This window comes from Lonchura striata, chromosome 4 (assembly GCF_046129695.1).
Source record: "Lonchura striata isolate bLonStr1 chromosome 4, bLonStr1.mat, whole genome shotgun sequence".
Taxonomy (NCBI): Eukaryota; Metazoa; Chordata; class Aves; order Passeriformes; family Estrildidae; genus Lonchura; species Lonchura striata.
The window spans coordinates 12,005,658-12,029,101 of record NC_134606.1 but is presented as its reverse complement, the minus strand read 5'-3'; the positions used below and the strand labels follow the sequence as shown (position 1 = coordinate 12,029,101).

The following is a 23,444-nucleotide window of genomic DNA, read 5'->3' as shown; positions in this document are numbered from 1 at the left end:
TTGACTGACAAGAACTAAACTCTGACTAGATTCAAAGACTGACAGGACTTCACACAGCTGGATGCATTTCTGTGGGTTCTGCCTGCATATATGTTTTTAATCCTCCTATCTTCCTGCCAAGAAGTCCTGTCTTCAAGAAAAGTTTAAATATTTTTACAGTAAGTTAAAATGTATAGTAACTGCAGCCTTAGGCCAGCAGTTTCCATCTTCTGTTAAGTCCTGTACCACTGAAAATGTACTTCCATAGCTCTTGGAATAAAGAAAAGAAACTGTTGATTGTTGAGAATCAGACATTTAAGAATATACAACACACTCTACATGACAACATAGAAAAAAGAAGTGGCTACAGGAACAGTTCTAACCATCTTAAAGAATAAAGAAGATGGAGAAATAAAAGAAGGTAAGATCCTAGAAAAATATTTACATCATTCAGAAGATAAATGCTTTGAGGAATACAAAAATCTAACAGCCTATGTGAACAAAACCCAAATGCTGTATCAAAAGGTATTTGTAGAAGATCAAACTTTTTGCTGATTAAGACATTTTAATTATCTATTTATATATACAGGACTGGAATAATAACCAGTTTAAATCCTGCACATCTGTTGCTGTAATTTCTCAGTATTTCAAGGACACAGACTTTAACCTTACCCCATACTGGCCACCTACCAGTTAGATTTTCCTTCTATACATGACCTATTGTTACTTTGCTAAAAGCTGAATTACTGGACCTGATTTGAGGAAAAAAAAAATCTCACACAAGCCGAGCAACTGCACCAGAAAGAGGTGGCCAAGGGGCCCAGGGGCCAGCACAGTTTGTCCCAGCGAGCACGGCCCGCGCTGCGGAGCCGTGTCACGCTCCAGCCACCCCAGCTCTTTCCCCATCAGCACATCCCATAATTAAACCCATGACAGGCCTGTCACGTTAGAAGTCATCTGAGCTGCAGCAATCAGAATTCCCGTTTGAGGAACGTAAATCACCATAACGGAGCCTCAGCCCCCTCCTAACAGCCCTTCCCTGACCTCTGGGGCTGCGGCGGCGCTGACCGTCCTCTGACAGGTCTGCAAATGTGAAATGACAGGCCCAACCATAAAAACACAGCAAATAGCCCTTCTGGTTTTATTACTTGTCATCTACTACATGTATTAAAAAAAAAAAATCCTGAGGAAATCTCCTCTGGGAGGATTTGAAAAGCTGTGATTTAGCAGACATCTCAGGATTTTCAGAAAAGAGAGGTATCTATGTTCTATATCCCCAAATCCCACCTGAAAGAGGGGAACAAAGCCAGCAGCTACGACTTTGTGGTTTCAAGCAATACTTTACAACTGATCCCTGCAGAAAAACAGCTATCACCTCGTCAGCAAAAATTGATATGAAAAGTCAGATTTCTGCTCCTCCTGAAGTCAATGAAAGTTTTACTGTAGCATTCAATAGGTTCTAAATTGAGTCCCATTAGGATAGAATTCTTTTTTTAATGATTTTCTCCTCTTTTCAAAAAGAGCAAAGTTACTGCTTTTTAAAATATTAATTATTATCACCTGCAGAGAATTACAGTAGAACCTTGTGACTTTGTAACAATGATAGAGACACTTGATGAGACTTTCTGAATTTTTCAAATTAACCAATTGGAAAAACACAATAGGAAAACAACAGAAATTTACTAAATTTAGTTAAAATTGTTTATACCACTTCATAATGTATTAGTCAATCTGATATGTTGCATCTCAGTTTTCAGATCCTTCACATGCATTGCTGGATGTATTAAGCATCATTACTGCAAAATGATACTTAATGCTAGGAATACAAAGGAAGTATGACAACCTCCCAAACCCAGAAATAAGATTTTATTTCTCACCTAAATCCACAGATTCATTGCTCACAACACTTTGATTTTGCAGTCAGTTAGAATTCTAATGCCACAAGATTGTCACACACCTAAACTTTCACAATTTTGATTTTTTAAACTTTAAATATTACATATAAGTATTATTTTATATATTATTTTTATCAAATATAGTTTACCAGTGGAATATGGTTTCTGAATTTTACTTTATTTTTCACAACTACTTCTATAAGGCTAATACCCTATAAAATTATGACATAACATAATTACATTTGAAATCTCTGAAAATTATGTCCTTTTCATTTACTTTTGTCTTTTATAGCAAGTGGTAAGTATTTATCCAAAACCTCCAGTCCCTTTCATTTTCTATGTTTACACAGTTTTTTTCTGCATTTGTACATACAGCAGCTAAGGCAATTGGAAAAAATGTTAAGATGCTAAAACAGTATTTTTTTAATTAGCAAGAGACTAAGTGGGAAGATACTGTACTTAATGTACTATTCTTCATTCTAAATATTTCTGTAGAGCAAGCCATTATAATCCAAAATTATTTTTTATTTCTGTAGTTATGTGAAGTCTTTCCTTCTCCCTCATACACACAATTCTTAAAAAGTTATTCACCAGCAGTGCAAATGCAAATAACCAGAAATTAAAATCTACAGTATGTAATTTGATGACTGCTGCATGCTGGGATCATCAAAATTTTAACCTTACTTTATTCAACACTCTAAAATGATATAACTCACTTAATGTTATGCCTGTAGTTGACTTGTTTTCTCCATACTCCTCACTATGTGGCCCAATCCCTTATGTTTTCTATGGTTTATAGCTTTTTGTACAGGATTTCCACTGACCGAGTGCAATAGTGCCTACCCAGCAATTCAGCATCCCAACCTAGATACCCAAAAACTAAAACCACACCATTAGGAACATTAGCACATTATAAAGTGCAATGCTTCTTACCTTGCACAGAAATCTCACTACAGGGACAGAGATTCCAGCTCTCCAGAATGCTAACAACATGTCTTCCAATTTTTGCAATAGATCAGACACGGCTCATAGAACAGTATTCTGCATTTCACTGCTCTGATTCATCTGCTCAACCGGGTGAAAATTAAACCAGCATCATAATATAATTATTATACTACAATGCATACATGTCAGGCATTTAAATTAGGCTCCACAGGCAATTGCACTCTTGATATGGCAATTCTGAAGTGTTTCTGAGAAGGTTTTCAAAGGTAAAAAATTTCCAAGTTCTTAAAAAAAAGAAACATATTCCATTAGATGACAGGAAATTTAATACCTTCACAGATCTTCTGTAACTTTGCAATCATGAGGTCTACTGGAAAATTCCCTGTTTCTTGAACTGAGTAGGTCACTATTTGCTCCAGAAACTTATCAGTCTGTGCTTTTAATGAAGAGCTGGCCCAAAAGTACATACCAAGAACTCACCTGGTGGAGTACAGCTTCACTCCCATGCCAGCAATGATGCCAGGCAGCCTTCTATACCAGATGTGCAGCAGTTCTCAGGTAAGCTATGTTACTGTCCAGGCCTTGCAGGACATCCACCTCCACGTCTCTCCTCCCCGCCTCATAATGCCTCTTCCCAGGTTTTCACCTCATTCCCAGTCTCTGTTCAGGCAGCTTCAGCATGTAACTGTGAAAACCAAGTACTACCAGTGTCCTCCACACACTCAGAGCTCTGATTCCTTTACACCTGAGCTCCACAGTGCCAGTCCCTGTGCTGGTTCCTTCAACTCCAGCATCCTTTTCCAAAGTACTCTTGATGGCCAGTACCTGCTCTATGTCAAATCAAACAGTGATTCTTCCTCTACTCAGCCCCTTTCCAGCAGACAGAGAGAATGCAATTCAAAGAGAACAGAAAATTGTAAGACTTCAACACCAAAAATCATCTCTGATTCCAATCAGACCAGAACTGCAATTGCACAAAGGTCAATTCAGCTCTCCATCAGGATACATTCCCTGTATGCTGAACTGACAGAAAAGGGGGGGAAATCTATCTACCCATTTCTACCAAACTTACATAAGATTATTGAAACAACCATTTTCCAGAGGTTTATAAATTGGTCAAAGAAGAGTGGGTATTCACAGGGACAGTCAAAGACACTTGAATATAGTCAAATTGATTATATTCACCTTGTCAATTTGAAGTTCCTCCTTCAAAGCATTTAAGTACTGAGCTTCCTCCAGGAGAGGTTGATGGAATTCTTTCTTTTTTTAATGGGCAAAAGGATACCAAGAATTTTCTTGTGAAGCTTAAGCTCAAAACTAAGATGGCAATCTTAACTAGATTTTTCTGTGAAAAATCAGCCTGAAGCCAATATGGGGGAAAAAAATTGTTAGCCTCAAAGGATAGGAGTTCATCAAAGTTGGAAACTGGAAATACAATCCTGCAAAAAGAACTGCGTTACCTTCAATAACAGAGAACAGTCAACTTCTATCAGAGTTAAGAAAGATAATTCAAACATATTTGTGGTAATTTTGACAGGATGTCAAAAGAAATGTTTGCATATAAACAGAAAATACTGAAATTTTTTTTTAAATTAAACTCATTTTTTTTAATTACCTCTTTCCAGCTCATTGTATTGACAAAAAAAAATACCTATTTTCAAATGAAGAGAAGGGACAAAAATCTTTAACATATAGGACAGTATATTCTACATACCAACCCTCCATTACTAAGAGTGACTAACGTATTTAACATCAAATCCTATCTCAAACCTAACAGCCCTTGATGCAAGCAGATGGTTTTAATCCCACCAAGGAAATTTTCTTCTCCTTTGAGAACTGTGAGGTGACATGGGCATCCACTTTCATCAGAATCCTCTGTTCCATTAGGAAATCCGTGTCTCTGGGGACACACACACACAGAGGAAGTTACATGCTGGAGGAGAAACACATGCATAAGTAGAGTTACACCAAATTTCTCCTCTGATGGCAGTGAGTGTTGAAACTATGACCTTGTTCCCAACACCAGGCACTTTTGCAGCTACACAGAAAGCAGTTCCCCATATAGGCATTTTCATCCCACAGGACCCCCATTACCTCAAAACAAAATGAGCTCATCATGATTACCAGCAGTCCCTGGCAGTATTGACTGTGCATTTCTCTTCCCTGAGCCTGTATGCACAGTAATTAATTGTATATAATAACTACATCAAGTCAGCCAGCAATAGTTATTCATCAGCTTGTAATGAACACAAATGTAACCTTAGTGTTTTATAGAACCTGTGTCTATTTATGCATTTCTATTTACTACAAATAGATCAATTTCAAGTAGAACATTTTGTTGTTTTCCAGTTATCTCAAATCCTCCCTCTACACTTCTAGTTTCCACTGAAGTTTGCCATTATTTATGTCACTTCAAATACTAAAACCACAACAACTACATGTAAGAGGACAGAAAGGAGAAAACAAAACCATCCTTGTAACTATTCACACTACAGAGAAGCCCCAAAATATTAGCTATATACATTGGAAAAAGAAATGTTTAAAGTTGTTGATGGAAGCTTATGATCACAACACAGTTCTTACCCAAAAGCTACATCCAAAGTATGCATCTTCCTGTTTCAGCAGACGTAGAGCCTTATGAATCAAGTTTTATCCAGGACTCCACACAAACACCAGGCCACCTCCTGCTCCTTGAATAATTGCCATGGTTCACAATTCCCAGTGCCCTTCGTCATTTCATAGAATTCAGACACAGTGAAGTCACTGTGGAAAACCTAGACCAACTCTTGATCTGATGGCAGCCAGAATTTAACTAATCTTCATGTGTTTACCTAGTAAAAAATTGTTGAGCCACTGTGTTTGTTTTAATTTTCAGATGGAGTTCAAATTTCAGGTTATAAATTCTTACACCAGAAAACCTGCATTTCATTACACAAACAACTTTATTTTAGACACACGTACAGTACTATGTGTGCAGTTCCTAAGTAGCTTTTGAACACAATGAAACAGAACAATAAAGCTTTGGGAAGGCACTGGGCTGCAGAGAGAATCCTCCTAACCCTGGCTTTGAGGTAGGCAGGGACGGTCCCTACAGGACTCTGCTGAGCAGAGATAACAGCCACTGTCAAAACAGGTTTCCTCGAGCAGATTGCCTAACAATCTGGGAAGGGCAGGATCCAAAGATTTCCCAAAGAGAACATTTCCACATCCTATCAGTCTTTCAGCTCTGCCCAGACTGTCCATAAAAAGGCTCATAGAGCAGGCTAAGATGTGATGGAAGGCTGAGAAAAATCAGTCTGGTAAAAACGAGGTGAAGTCTAAATTAATTTTTTGTAGTTTACTGAAGAGAATCTCTTATCATGAACCTTCTTTACCTTGTGTCATTTCCCTTTTTTTCTTTTATTTTAAATGACTGCTGAGATACAGCTATGCAGTGATTTTTTTTTTTCCAAATAAATTATGAGGTATTAGCATATGCCACAGTCAAAGGGAATGTTTTTTAAATAATCATGAATACTCAATTTAGCCTACAGATATAATAATCACTCATGGGAATGGGACTTAATATACCAATCTTCAAACATCATGGTCTCTCTTTCCTCTGGCCATATCAGAAAGGCTAAGAAAGTTCATATAGATATTTCAGCCAACCAGCTTCTGGAAATCCTGTAGATATTATTTACAAACATTTGCTATACTCATTAAGTACTATAATTGAAATACTTACATTTTTCTAAATAAAAAATATAAACTCAAAACAAGGACACTTCCATCTCTTCACTAACAGTGATAATAACTAAACATGTCTTAAGATGACCAAATCAGCAGACTTAGTTGGCAAACAAAGAAACCAAAAGTACCCTATAAGATATTGAAAATAAACACATTCCATATGCTTTGGGATATTTTATAATGGAGCCTTAATTGACAGATTAAGGTGAATAGTAAGATGCATGGCTACATGTAGATAAATATCTGATTTATTTATCCTTACTAGGCAAAAAAGTAGACCCCTTTAGCTGCAGGTTTACTAATAGGGGTAAAAAAAGAGAAAAAATAAGAGTTAGATAAGAAAGTAGACCAGATTGTATCTCACATTCAATATTACTCCCTTAAAAATAAGTCAACAGAAAGACAGAGATAGTAATATAATTAGTTGTACATTACAGAAAGCAAAAAGATACACTAATCCAAATGGCCTCTATTCCATTTTTTCATTTCTGCTCTGTTTCAAAAAATACAGATTTTATTCTAAGAGATATAAAATGTGAATGTAAATACCTCTAGAAATTAAAATTTATGGCTTGCCTAGCAACTGTGTCTCGTAAAATTGCATACATGCAGTATTCTGCATGGTATTTGGTACGAGCTTTTGTGCTTTCTCAGCAACGAGGTTGAATTATGGTTGCTGTGGGAACTATATCTTTGAATTTCTTGACTTGTGCTCTCATCTGAACTCAAATGTTACATTTACATAGGTAAGCATTTGCTGGTGGAAAAGCAATCTATGTGAATGGTTACACACTTAAATATTCTTACCAAAGAAACAACACAGCTCCGTGTCTGGAGAAGTACAGAGCCCCAATTACTGTCACACTGCATACACAAAAAGTAAAATAGAGACACGTAAAACCTGGCAATCAAATGTGGCAGGGTACCTATAGAAACAGCAATATGGGATGATGTCACTGAATGTTGGGGGTTTGCAATCCTCCTTCATTTGTTCAGCTTTTTAACTACAGCGTTTAAATACATGCTTTCTTTCAACCATGTGATGAGAGGGATAGAAAGAGAAAGAACACAGAGAGAAGGAGAAAGAGAAAGAGACATACACAGTTGTCAGATGCTTTGGAGCTTCTTTGTGAGTGAGTGATTTTAGCAAGGGTGAGGGGGTCAGTACTGCCCAGGTGAGCACTGCCCAGCCCCAGCCAGCACAGGCATTGCTCTGGGTACTTTCTGAACTCGCAGCTAAAGCAAGCAATGACTACACAACTAACACTTGATGTGCAATACAGGACACAAGCTGCTCTAGAGACTCACCTCAGCATGGGAGGGGAAAGAGAGAGACAGATCTTCTTACTGCTTCTGGAGATGCTCTCTAGCAGAGCTGATTTGTCTCATAGTAGAATCAAGAAGCTTAAACTTTGAGGTCCGTTTTCTTGACACAAAATAGTCTATTTACTATTTCTGCATGGATACATTTTATGATTTGACATCATCAAGAAAACAGAACTTAAGTCCTTCAACAAAGCTCTTGGCATTTTTGGAATTATCATTGAACAATTATGCCTCTAAAATCATCAGACTAGGAATCCGAAATGCCAAGTTAAAATTCCAATATTCTTAAATTGAAGTAAATTTCAATGCACAGTTGTTACTTCCAGAAGTCAACAGGTGTCATGCTTTAAGGAAGATTTTTGATTAATGTGGAGGAGCATGAGGAGAGGGAGAAATCAAAAAGTCACAGAGTCACAGATTCTGAGGCATGGTGTCACCTTTCTGAAGAAACACCAGTACACAGCTACACTCTCAATGCACTCAGCAGACTCACAAAGTCTCTCTAGCTTTCACTTAGGAAAGGTGGACATTCCACTGGAGGAAGTATTCTTGGGGAGAAAAAACTCAATCCAGAAAAAGCAATCAAAGTGAAATATGGCTGTGATGCCCTGGTTTAGAATAGAGGAATAAGCAGAAAGTAGCGGCCTGCCAAGATTAAGGGGAAAAAGAAAAAACATACATGAAAAATCTCAAGGTAAAAAATCCCACAATTTTAAGATGCAGTGGATGAAAAATAAAAATTCTTCTTACTTTAAATTTATTATATCTACTTTGTATACCATTACAAAGGACAACAAGTTAGTGCTTCTTACAAATAAATGAAATCTGAAGCATGGGGTATTTCCACAACAAACAATCCATTTCAAAACTGAGTTTACAATGTTAACACAAGAAATTATCAGAGAAACTTCAAAAGCAAGAGTTATGTGATAAACAAAACCATATATTGATGAAAACTAGTCTGTATCAAAAATTTCAAAGATCACAAAAATTACTCAGTATGACAGACTTAACAAGAAACCAACATGTCTTGCAAGGATAACACTTCTACTTTGCATCTTTGAGCCCAGTCATAACACAGAAGTTTATTCTGAGTATAAAGAGAAGGAATATTAACATAATTTGTATATCCCAAAGAAACTGTGGGTTATTTTTCTTTCAGGATCTCAAGATCACTAAATATGGTAGTTAGTTATAGTAGTAGTGTGAAGTGGAAAGGCACATCACTAACAATGCAGCCATGCTGAATAGTTTTACAACTCACTTTTGAATGACACATGCCCTCTCTATGAATAGAATGTCAAATCAACAGCCCCTTTTAGTGTCTAGACATAATTGTCTCTGAATTGAATGCATCAGCGTTAACTGCAATACCAAAATGGTCCCAACTAAAATAATGGAACTGTCTCTTGCACCATACTTCTGCATATTTTGTAAAAATTACACAATACAATAGGTGGAGAAAGATTTATGAGGTTAACATTTTGCATATTCCTGCAATCAGCCCAACTGTCAACTCTATTCACTGTGACATGAGCCACTATAAAATGTGCTTGCAAATAAACAGAACCAGAACATCTGGGGAATGTATGTATTCTGAAAAGAAACTGTATTTGATGGAAGACTTAAAAACTTACAAAAAGGCCATAGCTTTTTTGAATATACATATATTTTTAAATATTAAATATTTCAACTGTAATAGCCATGTGCAAAATATTATGAATATAAAAACCTAGTATTTATTTACATACTTATTCTGAAGCTTCCTGGACGAAAAGTCAAACACATCTACACTGATCTTACAGAATTTTCTTTTGATTTTTATACGAACCTTGCATAGATATAAGAAAAAAAGTGTATGTATGGACATTTGTGAGCATGTAAAAAATATAGGAATTTCAAAACTATTTTACAAAATAACTAAAAATAAGAGTTCTTCATATTGGCACATTCTGATATTAGAATGTTGTACACAACTTTATAATGTAATGTCTAAATTGTCTAACAGAGCAGCTTGCATACGTAATCTGAATGCCACATGATGATACCACATAGAGGTATGAATGGAATCCAATGGTACCTTCTATGAAAGTAGTCACATTTCTAGATTTACTAATTGGAAATATGAAGTAAGTCAACAGCAGGATACTACCACATGGAGAAGTATTCAAGGCTGATAACAAATGAAATGCTCCATTCTTACCCCTCACTGGAACCACAAGGTCTTTTACTATCCTATACTTATCTCCAGAAAGAGAATCACAGGATCACTTAGGTTGGAAGACACCCTTAAGATCATCCATTCCCACTACTAATACCACACTGCCAAGTCCTCCACTAAACCACATCCTAAAGCAGCAAATTTAGCTGTCTTCAGCAATGGCGACTCCACCACTTCCCTGGCAGCCTGTTCCAATGCCTGAACATCCTTTCAGTGAAAAACGTTTTCCTAATATCCAATCTAAACATCCTCTGGTGCAACTTGAGGCCATTTTGCTTGTCCTATTACTTGTTACTTGGCAGAAGAGACCAATCCCCACCTCTCTGCAATCTCCTCTCAGGTAGTTGCAGAGAGCAATAAGGTCCACCCTGCCTCCTCTTCCCCAAGCGAAACAACCCCTGTTCCCTCAGCAACTCTCCACAAGACTTGGGCTCCAGACCCTTCATCAGCTTAATTTCCCTTCTCTGAACATCTTCCAGCACCTCAAAATTTGCACAAAATATATAAGGTGATCACCCACAAATATATCATCAACACGGGGCTGTATTCACTCTTCTTCATGAGGAACAAATATAAGCTTCTTAATCCTGAGTATCCCCCTAAGCTTTTAATGACAAAAAGACCCAAGGAATGTATTAGGCAGCTGAAAAAAAAGTCTCATCTGTTTCTTAATACTCCAGTTACCTTATGAAACAAAGTCACATCACTGCATCAGTTTTTAACACTCACAATGAATCTGAAGATATAATAGCTTTGATAAGAGCTATCATTAGAGCAAGTAGCAATCTAGGATTCCACCCACAAATATCAAAGCCTAGGTTAAATCATGCACTTGACAATATGCTCGGGAAGTCTGGCCTCCTTCCTGCCCACAAGTAAAAGTATGTGTTTTAATGCCTTCTCCCAGTACCTCGTTCTTTAGTTTTATAACCCACAAATTATAGATGGAATCACTATCAATTGCTCTGCAGTGCTAAAGAAAAAAAATAAAGAGAAAGAAGCACATGGAAGTGTACACATTGGTTTTGCTATTTTACATATATATTGCTATTTTCAAAACACCAGCTGTATGTTCTTACTGTGACAGAAGAGCCACTCCTTACACAGAAAACAATACCACAATGACTCAGAAGTGACTCTGTCATATGAAGTTGCACTGGGGAAAGCCAGCCACCACAAAGGTCTTCCTGCACGTTAAAAATCCATGGTGGGCTAGTCAGGAACATCTATGTTTAAAAAGACTTTGCAGATTAAGTAAAAGACACTGCATTCATCAAGTCAACCAAAGGTTTTAGCATGGTATTCAAGCAGAATATTTAAAAACATACACTGAACTGATACTGAAAATTGAAGGAAATTAAAGCTCTAAGTCTTTAATGCTGTCTCTAGAAATCAGCAAACTATGAACTGAGTGACTGAAAAAGTGACATGAAACCCCTGGAGTCAGTCTTAAAATTAAAAAAAAAAAAATTAAAAATTATAAGAGACTTTGCTAAGTTCAAAACTGCTAGAAATTTATGTGGCAGCTCCCTCTTCTGGATCACCAAACCCTGACAATTCAGCTGAGATGGCAAGATCTAGAATCTGACTAGTAAGTAACACCTTTTCACTGTTGGTGGGTTTTTATATGTACCATTAGGCAATCCCACAAAAATTTCTGGGCTATTGCCCATTATTTTGAATTTGTTTCTATTCAAGTAGCATACAGTGAAGAAAAGGTAGATGAAAATACCTGAATATTTTGAAATAATTTTGGAATTTTTTCATCAGACAATAAAAACATGCAAGAAAAAAAAAAAAACAACTTTTTGCAGAAGTTAAGCTTCTGGATTGAAACAGAAGAATAGATCTTGAGATTTCTTTCAGCTTTGACAGGTTCATACATAAAAAAATCCTTGCACAGTAGAAAAAACTTATGTGTGCATCAGCTCTTCAGACACTCTGCAAGACAGCTTGGGCAATTTCTTCACACATTTCTAAACTGGAATTGGAAAAATCAGAAGATTGGTACTCTCTGCTCCTATATAAAATTCATCTCCATACAAGTACCCTGGCTTTCTGACTTGACCTATAATTGAAGAGGAAGCTTTGTGAAGACCTGGTGATTTTATGTATCTCAGCTGGAACCACAGGCAAATCTATACTCTCTAAATTGTCCATCACTGTTCAAGATGAATTACAATGTTTGACTTAAATGTAAAAAATTACTCTAAATGGCAAATTTACAGCCCAAATGGAATCATTGTTTACTTCACCAGTGTAATTATTGATAACAAAATCATTACTGGAATTAAATTATTGAGTGTTTAATGAGGAAGAGGGTTCATAAAAGATGCCCCTGTTAAATTCTGGACCAGGTTACTTGAAAGCATAATTTTTGACTTGCTAATAATTGCATAATCAGGCCCACTACAGTGTGATTTCATCTTTCATGGTGTATATATATATACTGAGTGCCTCATAAAGTATATGGCAAACTGAAATGCCAAGGAAATTTTGACCATTCAAGCATGGATAAAACTAAAATTGCCAGGAGTTATTTGGATGGAACTGAAGCGATCATATAAAATGGAAAGCCTTATGGACCTGGAAAGAGTGAGAGAGAAGGAAAAGAGCTAAGATTTGCTATGCAGGCACCTGCTGCAAATGGCAGACTTTCAGTGACACAAAGGAGAGACATCTTTTTCAAACTGTACAACAGTCAGTGGACTGAAATTCCCTTTGTGGAGGGGAGAGTTACAGAGAACAAAGGAAAAGTAAAACCAACAGAAACTAGAAAATCCAAGCAAGTATATAAAGGGGCAGACTGGAAAGCAGTGCCCCACTTGACCTGCTGCTTACAAGCAGAGAAGGTCTGGTGAGAGATGCAGTTGTCATAGGTCATCTTGGATACAGTGACCATGAAATGATAAAAAGTTTTTGATTTTTGGTGAAATAAGGAAGATGATCAACAAAACCTCTAGCCAGCAGGACCAGAGCAGTGTACTCTGGTCACCCACTGTACTCAGATTGTTCCCCTGAACTGGTGAGGTCAGACCTCGAGTTCTGTCTCCTGCTCTGGGCCCCTCACTGCAAGAAAGACATCAAGGTGCTGAAGTGAGTTCAGAGAAGAGAAACAGAGCTGCTGAAGCATCTGGAGAGTAAATCTTAGGAGGAGTGGCTGAAGGACCTGAGTGTGTTTAGTCTGGAGAAAAGGAAGCTCAGGAGGGACCTTACTGCTCCTTAAAACTACCTGAAAGGAGGGTGTAGCCAGGTGGGGTCAGTCTCTTCCCCTAGGTAACAAGTGACAGGAGCAAATGGCCTCAAGACACACCAGGGGAGGTCCAGACTGGACATAAGAAGAATTTCTTCAATGAAAGAGTGGTTAAGCATTGGTATGGGTTGCCCAAAGAAGTGGTGGCATCACCATCACTGCCAGTATTCAAGAAAGGACTGGATGTGGAATTTAGTGCTAAGGTTTAGCTACCATGGTTATGTTTGGTCAAAGGTTGGACTCAATGATCTTAGAGGTCATTTTTAACCTAAATTAGTCTGCCACTCTATGACTAGAAAGCAAAAAGTAAACTGGCTGAAGACCACACTCTGGAAACTGAGATGATGAAGGCTGCAACTTACGGCATTTAAGATCCAGAGAATTAAAGAATTCTCTGTATGTTTAAGGTGTGAGGTCCTTGAAAAAGGAAAATCTGAAAACCTGCTTAAAAAAAAAGCTCAGTCTGTTCTTCAAGCTTAATCCAAACAGTAATACCATTTTTCAGGTTACTGAAAAGGAGCTGAAGTCTTTGGTCAGACATTTGCAAAATAAAATAATTAACAAGTATTTGTTTTATGGTCAAATGGTGTTTAATGACTCCTAGGAGAAAACACACTCTAGCATTCATATTACGTTCCAATGGAAACAGGAGGCAAGGATTTTATGAATCATTGTAATTAAATAATCTTAATGTACTTTAAAAAATTAATTTATTCCATAAATTCAAACCAGGAATTAATCAAAACACCAAAATAGGAAACAACAAATAAAAATGTAAATAAGTCACTTACCTTTTCCTTTTCATAACAAGTACATGTACTTTCCAGTATTTTATTGTCAGTCTTTTTTATAATACAGAAACATCTGAATTAATGATTTTTACAAAACCCATGCCATGTATAAACCACATATAAAAATATCACAAATGGGCTACAGTAGAAAAGTATCACTAGAAGTAAAGCTATCATAAATACAATTTCAATATATCCTAACCCTTCCTCTTTGCCTATCCTGTTGAATTTTTCATATTGAAGCTTAATGTCAGATTGTGCAGTAACAACCAGAAGTATAATCAAATACCCACATTTTCTTGTAATGAGTCATTTACTGGGTCTGGTCTGTGTTATAATGGGAATAAATTATGATGCCCTCACTTCAAGCAGAAGCCCTTTCCCTGTGCCTCAACAGCTCTCCAATGTCACTGATAGTTAACCAACCAAGCACCAAAATAAGTCAGTGCAAAATAAAGGATGCATAAAATACAGGGATTTGCTGAATGTATAAACAGGAATGTGTGAGGTAGGACAGGAATAACTGCATTATTCACAGACATGGCACCAGAGAGGCTATCAGGGTACACGCAAGCCCTGTGACACACCTTACAGCACTGTATGCACACTGGTAGCATCCTAAGCTGTTTAAGACTGAGCGAGGTACTTAGTGCCATGTTCCAGGTGACATGGGGGTGTTTAGTCATAGGATGGACTCAATTCCAGAGGTCTTTTCCAACCTAATTGAAAATGTGCACTGAGGTGAGGAAAGGGGAGTATCAATCTCTTCCAAGCGTTTTTATTTCCTTTGAATAAAAACAGAATTGTGGTCCGCAGAAAAATCACAGTTCAGCACACTACCTCTAACAGTCATCGGTCACAGCCAGCAGGGTTTCACAAGAGGGAAGTCCTGCTTAGCAAACCTGACATCCTTTTATGATAAAATAACCCCCTTACTTGATCAAGGGAAGCCAGCTGATGTCTTCTTTTTGGATTTCAGTAAAGCTTTCAATACTGTCTCACACAGGATCCTTTTGGACAAAATGTCCAGCACACAGCTGGATAAACACACCATGGCATGGCTGAGCAACTGGCTCATGGGTGGGGCATGACGAGGGGACATCAGACTGGGGACCTGTCACTAGAGGGACTCTGCAGGGCTCCATCCTTGTCACTGTGCTCTTCAACATCTTCAAAAATGATGTGGATGCAGGACTGAAGCAATACAGAGCAAGTCTGCAGATGATACAAAACTGAGAAGAGCTGTTGGCTCCCTCAAAGGCAGGGAGGCCCTGCAGAAGGATCTCTACAAATGAGAGGGCTGGGCAGTCACCAACCGTATGAAGGGAACACGGAGAAGTGCCAGATTCTGCACCTGGGATGGGGCAACCCTGAATGTACAGACATAATGGGGAATGAGATGCTGGAGAGCAGCGCCATGGAAATGGACCTTGGGGTCCTGGTCAACAGAAAGCTGGATATGGATCAGCAGTGCCCTGACAGCCAGGTGGGATGTCCCTGTCCTGGAGGACATCGGGCACAGCATTGTCAGCCAGGCAAGGGAGGAGATTGTCCTGCTCTGCTCTGCACTGGGGTGGCCTCACCTCGAGTGCTGGGGGAAGTTTGGGGCACTATGATGTAATAAAGATATAAAGCTATTACAAAGCACCCAAAGGAGGGCAGTGGAGATGGTGAAGGACCTTCAAGGGAATCTGTGAGGAGTGGCTGGAGATACTTGGTGTGTTCAAGTGGAAAAGGAAACTGAGGGGAGACCTCACTGCAGTCTGTAACTTTCTCATGAAGGGAAGAGGAGGGGCACACACTGATCTCTTCTCTGTGGTGACAGTGACATGATCCCAGGGAATGGCTGAAGTTGTGTCAGGGGAAATTGAAGTTGGATATTAGGAAAAGGTTCTTCATCCAGCTGGTGGTTGGGCACTGAAACAAGCTCTCCAAGGCAGTGCTCCAAGCCTGACAAAGTCCAGGAAGTATTTGGACAACCCTCTCAAGCACATGCTGTGATTCTTGGGGATGCTGCTGTGCAGGGTTAGGAGTCGGGCTCAGTGATCCTGTGGGTCCCTTCCTTCCACCTTGGCATATTCTGTGATTCTGTGATCTCCAAACTGGACAACTGGAAGCCCAGTTCTGTAAAGCACACCAGCCACCTAAGATGGAAATACGGCATCCATTCATGATGATCCTTTGAAAGAAATCTCGGCAAACTGTGAAGCAGTAGAAAAGGACTGCTACCATGCCTTTTTGTACAAAAAATCACTTACTTGGTTCTGCCACAAAAGGACTGGGATGTGAAAACATCTACAGAAGAGACTTCCTAATTAGATCTTGCTAATGAAGATATAACTCACAAGAACATTTACTTCAGTTGTAAACTTGTTCACATTGCTTTCTCTGGAATTGGTGAAATAATGGAAAAGACAGTATTGAACCAAATCCAGACTTACTGTCTTTGAAAACTACAGTAAACAAAAAGCTCTTGGAGATAAACCTGACAGTGATTAAACTCTAATTAATGAGTTCACAAGTCTTCTAGTTCCTTAAAATGGCACACTGTTCAATTGTACTTTCACAGCAAAACAGTAGACTACCTATCTTCTCAATTAATCTCACTTCAAATTACTCATAAATGAAAAGAGAATGTTACAGCAGCATAAGGTAAGTAATAGGAAGGTTCACATTGCAATTCACAAGGCTAACAGATGCCTAAAAGAGCTTTCAACCTCTCAAGAGCATAAAGTTACAAAATAGATGAAAAGAAAATTTATGCTGTAAACCAATCTCAAGTCTTTAATGAGGTAATTTTAAGAGTGAAAACTAAAAATATGATTTTTGACTGAATCTTTTCATTAAACATATTATCATTCATATCTAGAATAACATAATGCCAGCTTAGAATTCACAACCTAAAATATTTCGAACATGCTTTAACCAACACAGTTTGCAAGAAGTTAATGTGATTTGGAACTTAAAGCAAAGGCTCTAGATTAAGCAATCTTGTTAACAGTCCAGTACATCATTGGACATAGAGTAAAAGATGTGACTTTTCAGAAGTCCCATGTTGTTATCTGCCTAATAGTTAACATACAGCTTCTAAAGAAAATTACATCCTTAACTTCTATATTTAATTCTTGAAGCTTGTAAATGGATACACTAATATTGTTCTTCATACAACTTTTGTGAGGCTGCACTTACTGTGAGCAAAGTGCTTTGAGATTTTTAGCATGAATAAAATATATTTTGCACTTAGACATTAATTATAGAAGTAGCAATATTTGAAATAGGATTTTGTTTCAAGGCAGCAAGACTAAATCAAACATGATTATCTTGGCTTTGATTGTGATATTTCACTTACTATGCTCTATTTTCCTTGCATTTGAAATATGCAATTTTTCTTTTCTGTTATGTAAATGAATGTTTTTCATCTAACATCTATTTTTGGAAAAAAAAAATTTTCTTTCCTAGGCTAAGACAGAAATGTTGCAGAACACAGCTCTGAAGTCTAACTGACAGAGTTAGAGTACTGCAAGGTCAATGCAAGCATTCAAAAACAAAAGCAGCAAGAGATGCCCAGAACACTAACTGAACTTATTAATATGCAAATGTTTATATACACAGATATCTATCTAGATATATAAATCACACTATAATATTTAATATAGATAAACTAGTCCTTTTGTCCATCAGTTGGGTGGAAAATATAGCTAACCAATGCAGTTGCAATTAAAAGTTGTGGCCTTTCTGAAAAGTAAAAAAGAACTGGGATAAAGAGAGAAAAAAAGTCTGTGATGGAAGTCATAGGAACAATCAATTTTAAACAAAAGATTCTGTCTAGCTCTGTGTAATTTACTTTACAGGCATACTTCAGCAAAGGAAAAGGTTTGGACTTCATCCAAAAACAGTGTCAAGCAAAAGAGGTCACGTCATCTGCCACCATGGACTTCTGTTTGAGCTATTTTTCACTTCTGCAAAGTCTGCTGATTATAGTACTCTGTGTGCACTTAGATATAAGTGGCATTAATACCCAGCATGTACTCTGGAAAAATGTCATATTTATATACAGTATATTATATTTATATGCAATATCTTATATTTATATACAATATATATTGTATATATAATTTATACACAATATATATTTATATACAATATAATATATATATGTCATATTTTTATACAATATATTAACATAAACAGGGTTTACTACCTGCAGATGACTTTGATTCTACAGGTTTTGTGATCAAATGACATTGCTTCAGTTTGTTTCCTGGTCTCTGAATTTCATCTATCTCCATGGTAAGTTAAGAGAAAACATTTAAGATTCCTATTTAAGTTGGGGAATAAAATTTGGAATCCAAAAATTGGCAATATTAAAGAGAACTGAAGTTAGGGTTAGCAAAGTAATTTAAAAGAATATGCCCTGTGAAAAGAGATGACCCAATAAATCAAAGGAATAAAACACCTGTTGAGAAAAAACATTATCATCTCAAAGCAGTGCTGAAACACTGGTATTTACCCAGACAAATGAGGTTAGGAAGCATATTCTACTCATTCAAATCTTTAAATGAAAGTAAATGCCAAACTAAAGCTCATTTTCAGCATTCTGTGATGCCTAAGAAATGCTGTCACTCACTCATTACACTCCCTCACACGGATATAATTTCCACCCCCATCTATCGTCATCACATCTGGTTTGGTATGCAGTTTCACCAAAAAAAAAATCACATAGGCAAAAATAAATCACAACATCTTTTGATAAATGCTTTAGTATGCAATTGTGTGTAATTACACACACTATTAAGTGCACCTTGAAATATAGGGACACCGCTCACCATGGAATAATAGGAAGGAAAAACTTAATCCAAAACCTTGGTCAAGCTACAGCTTATTATTAGTACCCTGGGGTTTAAATAATTTCTCCAAACAGCAAAATACAAGACACAAAACTTCAAACCATAAAGGATCACGGATAATAGCTGAAGAGACACCAAACAAGTAATCTTTCTGCCTGCCCCAAGGCTTTATCTCTTCAATGTATGTTTGTGAAACAAACATTAAATATCTCAAATGAATGGGATTTCATTATCTACCTAATTCCTATATTCCAGTGTTTCCCTGTTGTCAGCCTTTCCTTAATGTTGAATCTGAAGCCAATCTACTACAGGGTTCCACCTTCCTCCGTATTGGAAAGTTTTTCAGTCTAACTCAACTTCTGATGCATTTTAAACGTTTACAAAGGGTAAATACACTCTTCTTAGAAATCCATAACCCCAGCAGACCAAAAACATCAAGATGAGGTCTTAGTTCCACTTAACTCATTGACAACAGACACTGGAAGATGCTCATGGGCACAGCACACTACACATCTGGCATCCTGGAGGACACAGGTTCACACCTAAATTCAGATATTCTGCTTGTTCAAAATCATACACAGTGTGGTATGGTTGGTATGAGAGGCTTTCCTGTCCTGACACCCGAAGACAGTTCCTCTTCTGATCACAGAACATTAATAAATAAAACTTTCCAGGTGACTTCTTTCTTCAAAGTTAAAAGTGAAAAAAGGCCAGAAAACTTTTCAGTCCACTTTGCACCAACACCCACTGACACCAAGGTCAGAAGGTCTCATGCCATCTAAGCTGCTACACGTAAAAAAAACTTCCCCCCCGCCCGCCCCCGCAAAACAAAACGAGCCAAGGCACTTTACAAGGCCTGGAACATGCAAAGCACCGGCAGATACCCCTTTGCCGGCCCACCTCCACACCTGCCCTCGGGCACACCGCTGGGGCGGCTGCCAGCAGCGAGCCCCGCTTCCCCCCGCGGCCGGCCGGGCCAGCGGGCAGGGGACGCGCCCGCTCAGCATCCCGCACTCACCTTCGGAGACCTCGAGCTCGGCCGCTCCATTGAGCTGGCAGAGGCACCAGTCAGCCGCGCTCTGGCCGGGGGAGCCGCCGGCTGGGCAGGAGGAAAGGCACAGTCAGTCGGGCACAGAGCCAGCGGGGCACAGGGCTGAGGAAGGGACAGGGAAAGTGGCGGCGAGGGGGAGAAAAGAGAGCGGGGAGGAGAGATGGAGAGGGCTGAGCAGGGAGCGGAGGATGAGAGGGGACAGCGGGTACCGGGGGAAGGAGCGCGTTTCCAGATACCCTGTTTGTGGGACATGGGTGTCGCCCTCCGGAATGCGCCCGCTGCTCTGAACTGTTCTTTGCTTTGCTCCCAGCGCCCGCGGCTCGGGGCGCCTCCTCCTCCTCCCGGCGGAGCGGGCGCAGGCAGCCTCCGCTGCCTCGGGGTGCTCGGGGAGCCGGGGGAGGGAGGCCGGGGAGGAGGCAAGGCTCCGCCCGGAGCTCCCGGCGGAGGCGGCGCAGCCTCGCCCGGGCCGGCCGCGCCCGGCAGCGCCGGCCCCGAGGCGCGGGAGAGCCGCGGGGCCGCGGAGCGAGCCGAGCCCGGCCGCGGCGGCTTCGGCGGGGTGCGGTGCCGCAGCCCGGCCTTGCCCCGGCCAGGACAGCCCTCCCTGCTGCCCGTCCCGTTCCGTGTGCGCTCCCCGTCAGGTGCCGCCCGTGGCTGCGGTGCGGGCAGCCTGGCGAGCATGGGCGCGCATCCCGGCTGCCCCCAAGCCTGGACGCGCATCCCTGGCGGGGGACACCACACAGCAGGCACCCACTGCCAGTGGCACCCACTGCCAGTGGCACCCACTGCCAGTGGCACCCACTGCCGGTGGCCCTAGTGCCGCTCAGCCTCGCCACAGCTACGTTCGCCCCATAACATTGCCCTCAGTTCTCTTACCTAGGCCACTTGGGCTATCACTGATCAAGGCCACAAATGCCACATGAACAGTTGGGTTATATATGTACTGCAAGGCTGGAGAGTGGTTTTCCTCTGGTCCACGAGCCCCTGTGAATACACAAACTGTCTTTACAGCATCCCTGAGACGTTGGTAAAGAAAGCAAACCTGCTACCAAGTAAGTCTAAAGGGCTCTGTGCAGTGACCTTTGCCTTCAGTAGGAAATGGTTTGGGAAATGGAAAATTATAAAACACTGAAACAGTCAGCTAGAGCAAATATATGTTAATAAACGCCTTTATTCTTAGAGACTTCCACCCCAAAAACATGTCAGGAGAGAAATATAAAGGTACACATTAATTGCTCTGTTCACCAGGTGACTTTCTTGATACCTAATTTAAGACAATTGTGACTCTTAGCTTGTAGTTGGCAGCATCCTGCCCACGGCTTCTGTCTTATCAAGGTAACAGTGTCAGAGGCCCACGTATGGCACAGTTTGTGTCAAAAAGAGCAGCCACACTTCATATAGGCTAATGAGAAAAGCTTAAGAAAGAAGAGAGGAAGACTATAATGAAGCCATACTATGAGATTAGGAGCCAACAAGAGGATAAAGTATCGACATAGGCGGCTATCATGGCATGACTGCACTGGCTCCTCCATCTATCTTTTTGCTGTTTGTGAAGCAGTATGTAAGTGGCAGGGAAGAATTGTTTCCTGACATACCTTTCCACCTGACATACCATTCATCCCTTCTTGCAGCAAGTAGAACCCCTCCTGATACCTTCAGGTGTATGAACTGCGGGCAGTTTGATTCACATTCTTCTCCACTCTATCCAAGACAGAGGTGCAGTGTGGCCGTTGTGAAAGGATAAGGAGGACAATTACAGTTTCTGAAGGAAATAGATTTTAAATTGGAGTAACATTCAGCAAATATTCCCAGGTACTTTTAGCAACAAAGCAAAACACTGATATTTAAGCTTTCCTGGGAACTTCACCTAAATTACAAAGATAGTATTGCCTTCTGAGGTAAAAACACCAGTGTGTTTAGACAGTGTGTGTATATATATCTTCAAGCCATATGTTTGCTGGATGTGCACTAGCATTCTCGGAATTAACATGTTTATGCTGATGATTTGAGGGGGAAAAATGTATCATAGAGCTGTATTAAAGTAAAGCTTCATCCAGCTGCTTATAGTGGTACTAACTTCCCCTAAAAGTTACCTATAGACCTTGATTATTCTTCATGACAATGTATTATTATCAAAAATAAAACTGATATTAGCATTCTAATGTTAGCCTCTTATTTTCACAGAAAACTCTAAAACTCTTTGAAATAGCAAACAAAGGCCCTGTTCTGGGAGAATATATTCATATTAGATTTAAGTTTTATGGAATGTGGCCATTTTATTGCGTTCAACTCATTACTACTGATTTACATAAAGCGTTTTCCTTTCCATCTTCAATTATTTACAACAATTATTTAAAACTTTATATGTTAAAAAAAAACCCACCAAGTTTGGTATGTAAAGCAGCACATGTTTTTTTCTTTCTAGAATGACGAGATCAATACAAATTATGTGATCCTTTTTTACAGGTGTCTTGAGTATTGAGGTGGTTTAATTTGCACTAGGAGCCAGCTAGTCTGGCAGATGGACACTACTAAGCTATTTGTGATTGTTTCCTTCAATCACAGAGTGATGACTGGTTTAACTAGGTTTGGGATGTAATGCGTAATGCTAAATCCATACCAAACTTGAAGGTGGGAGCAGTTACCCTTCTCCATGTGATGTTCTATACTTTTGCACTGTTGGAAATGAGCGAGGACTTTGATATGACATTTTGTGTCATTTCAGAATTGCATTGTTGTTAAAAGTATGTGATTTAGTCAAACTAAAACTTAAGGAAAGTAGTTGATCTATACTATAGTGTATGTTTTTTAAAGAATCCAAGTTTAAAGAAATATAGTTTTATGTGTTTTGGCTTTCTATGTCACAATGATTTAATAGGCAGAAAGTGGTGCATCTGCTTACAAAAAAACTTCTGAGGAGACTGGACTACACTATGCGACAATATTTTTTGTTTGGGTTTGGATTTTTTCCTTTTTCACTAGGACTTTATGCAGTTCAAACAGAAGTGTTTACCTTTCCAGTCCTCAGCACAGGGTCCACCTGTTCCTAGCAGGAATCAGAAGGTCAACCACATAAAATTTAACCCTTCTTCAATTCCAAAACTTCAGAGATGCAGACAATAAGCCGTAATGAAGTACCATACCACGAAACAAAATTTCCTTTCAATTCAAAGGAAAACAAGAAATATTTATAGATGTCCAAGATGCAGAACTCAGCTTCTCCCCGAGCAGCCCAGCGTTACCCAAATTCCAGATACCCGAACTGGGTCCGGAATTCCCGCACAGGGGCGGCGCTTTCCGCCCGCCGCGCACCCGCAGCGCCGCTCGGGGCGCGGGCGGAGTCACCCCTCGGGCCTCGGAGCCTCCCGCTCCCCAGGAGACTCCTGCCCCTTCTTTTATTTATTTAT

General features: G+C 39.4%; 1 protein-coding gene across 2 annotated transcripts in view; it reads right to left on the bottom strand.

Annotated features, from left to right (window-relative positions):
- PPP2R2C (protein phosphatase 2 regulatory subunit Bgamma) overlaps nucleotides 1–20,423 on the bottom strand; it is a 191,698-nt gene extending 171,275 nt beyond the window's left edge. Inside the window, exons 1-2 of one of the 2 annotated variants that reach the window (XM_021550758.3) lie at nucleotides 20,250–20,423; nucleotides 20,008–20,088 (exon numbers count right to left, since the gene is read on the bottom strand). In XM_021550758.3, coding sequence (XP_021406433.1) covers nucleotides 20,008–20,088; nucleotides 20,250–20,292 — 124 coding nt within the window. In that variant the 5' untranslated portion in view covers nucleotides 20,293–20,423. The remainder of the gene's footprint in view (nucleotides 1–20,007; nucleotides 20,089–20,249) is intronic. The other variant, XM_021550759.3, reaches the window with a different exon arrangement.
- Between the last annotated feature and the right edge of the window lie 3,021 nt (nucleotides 20,424–23,444).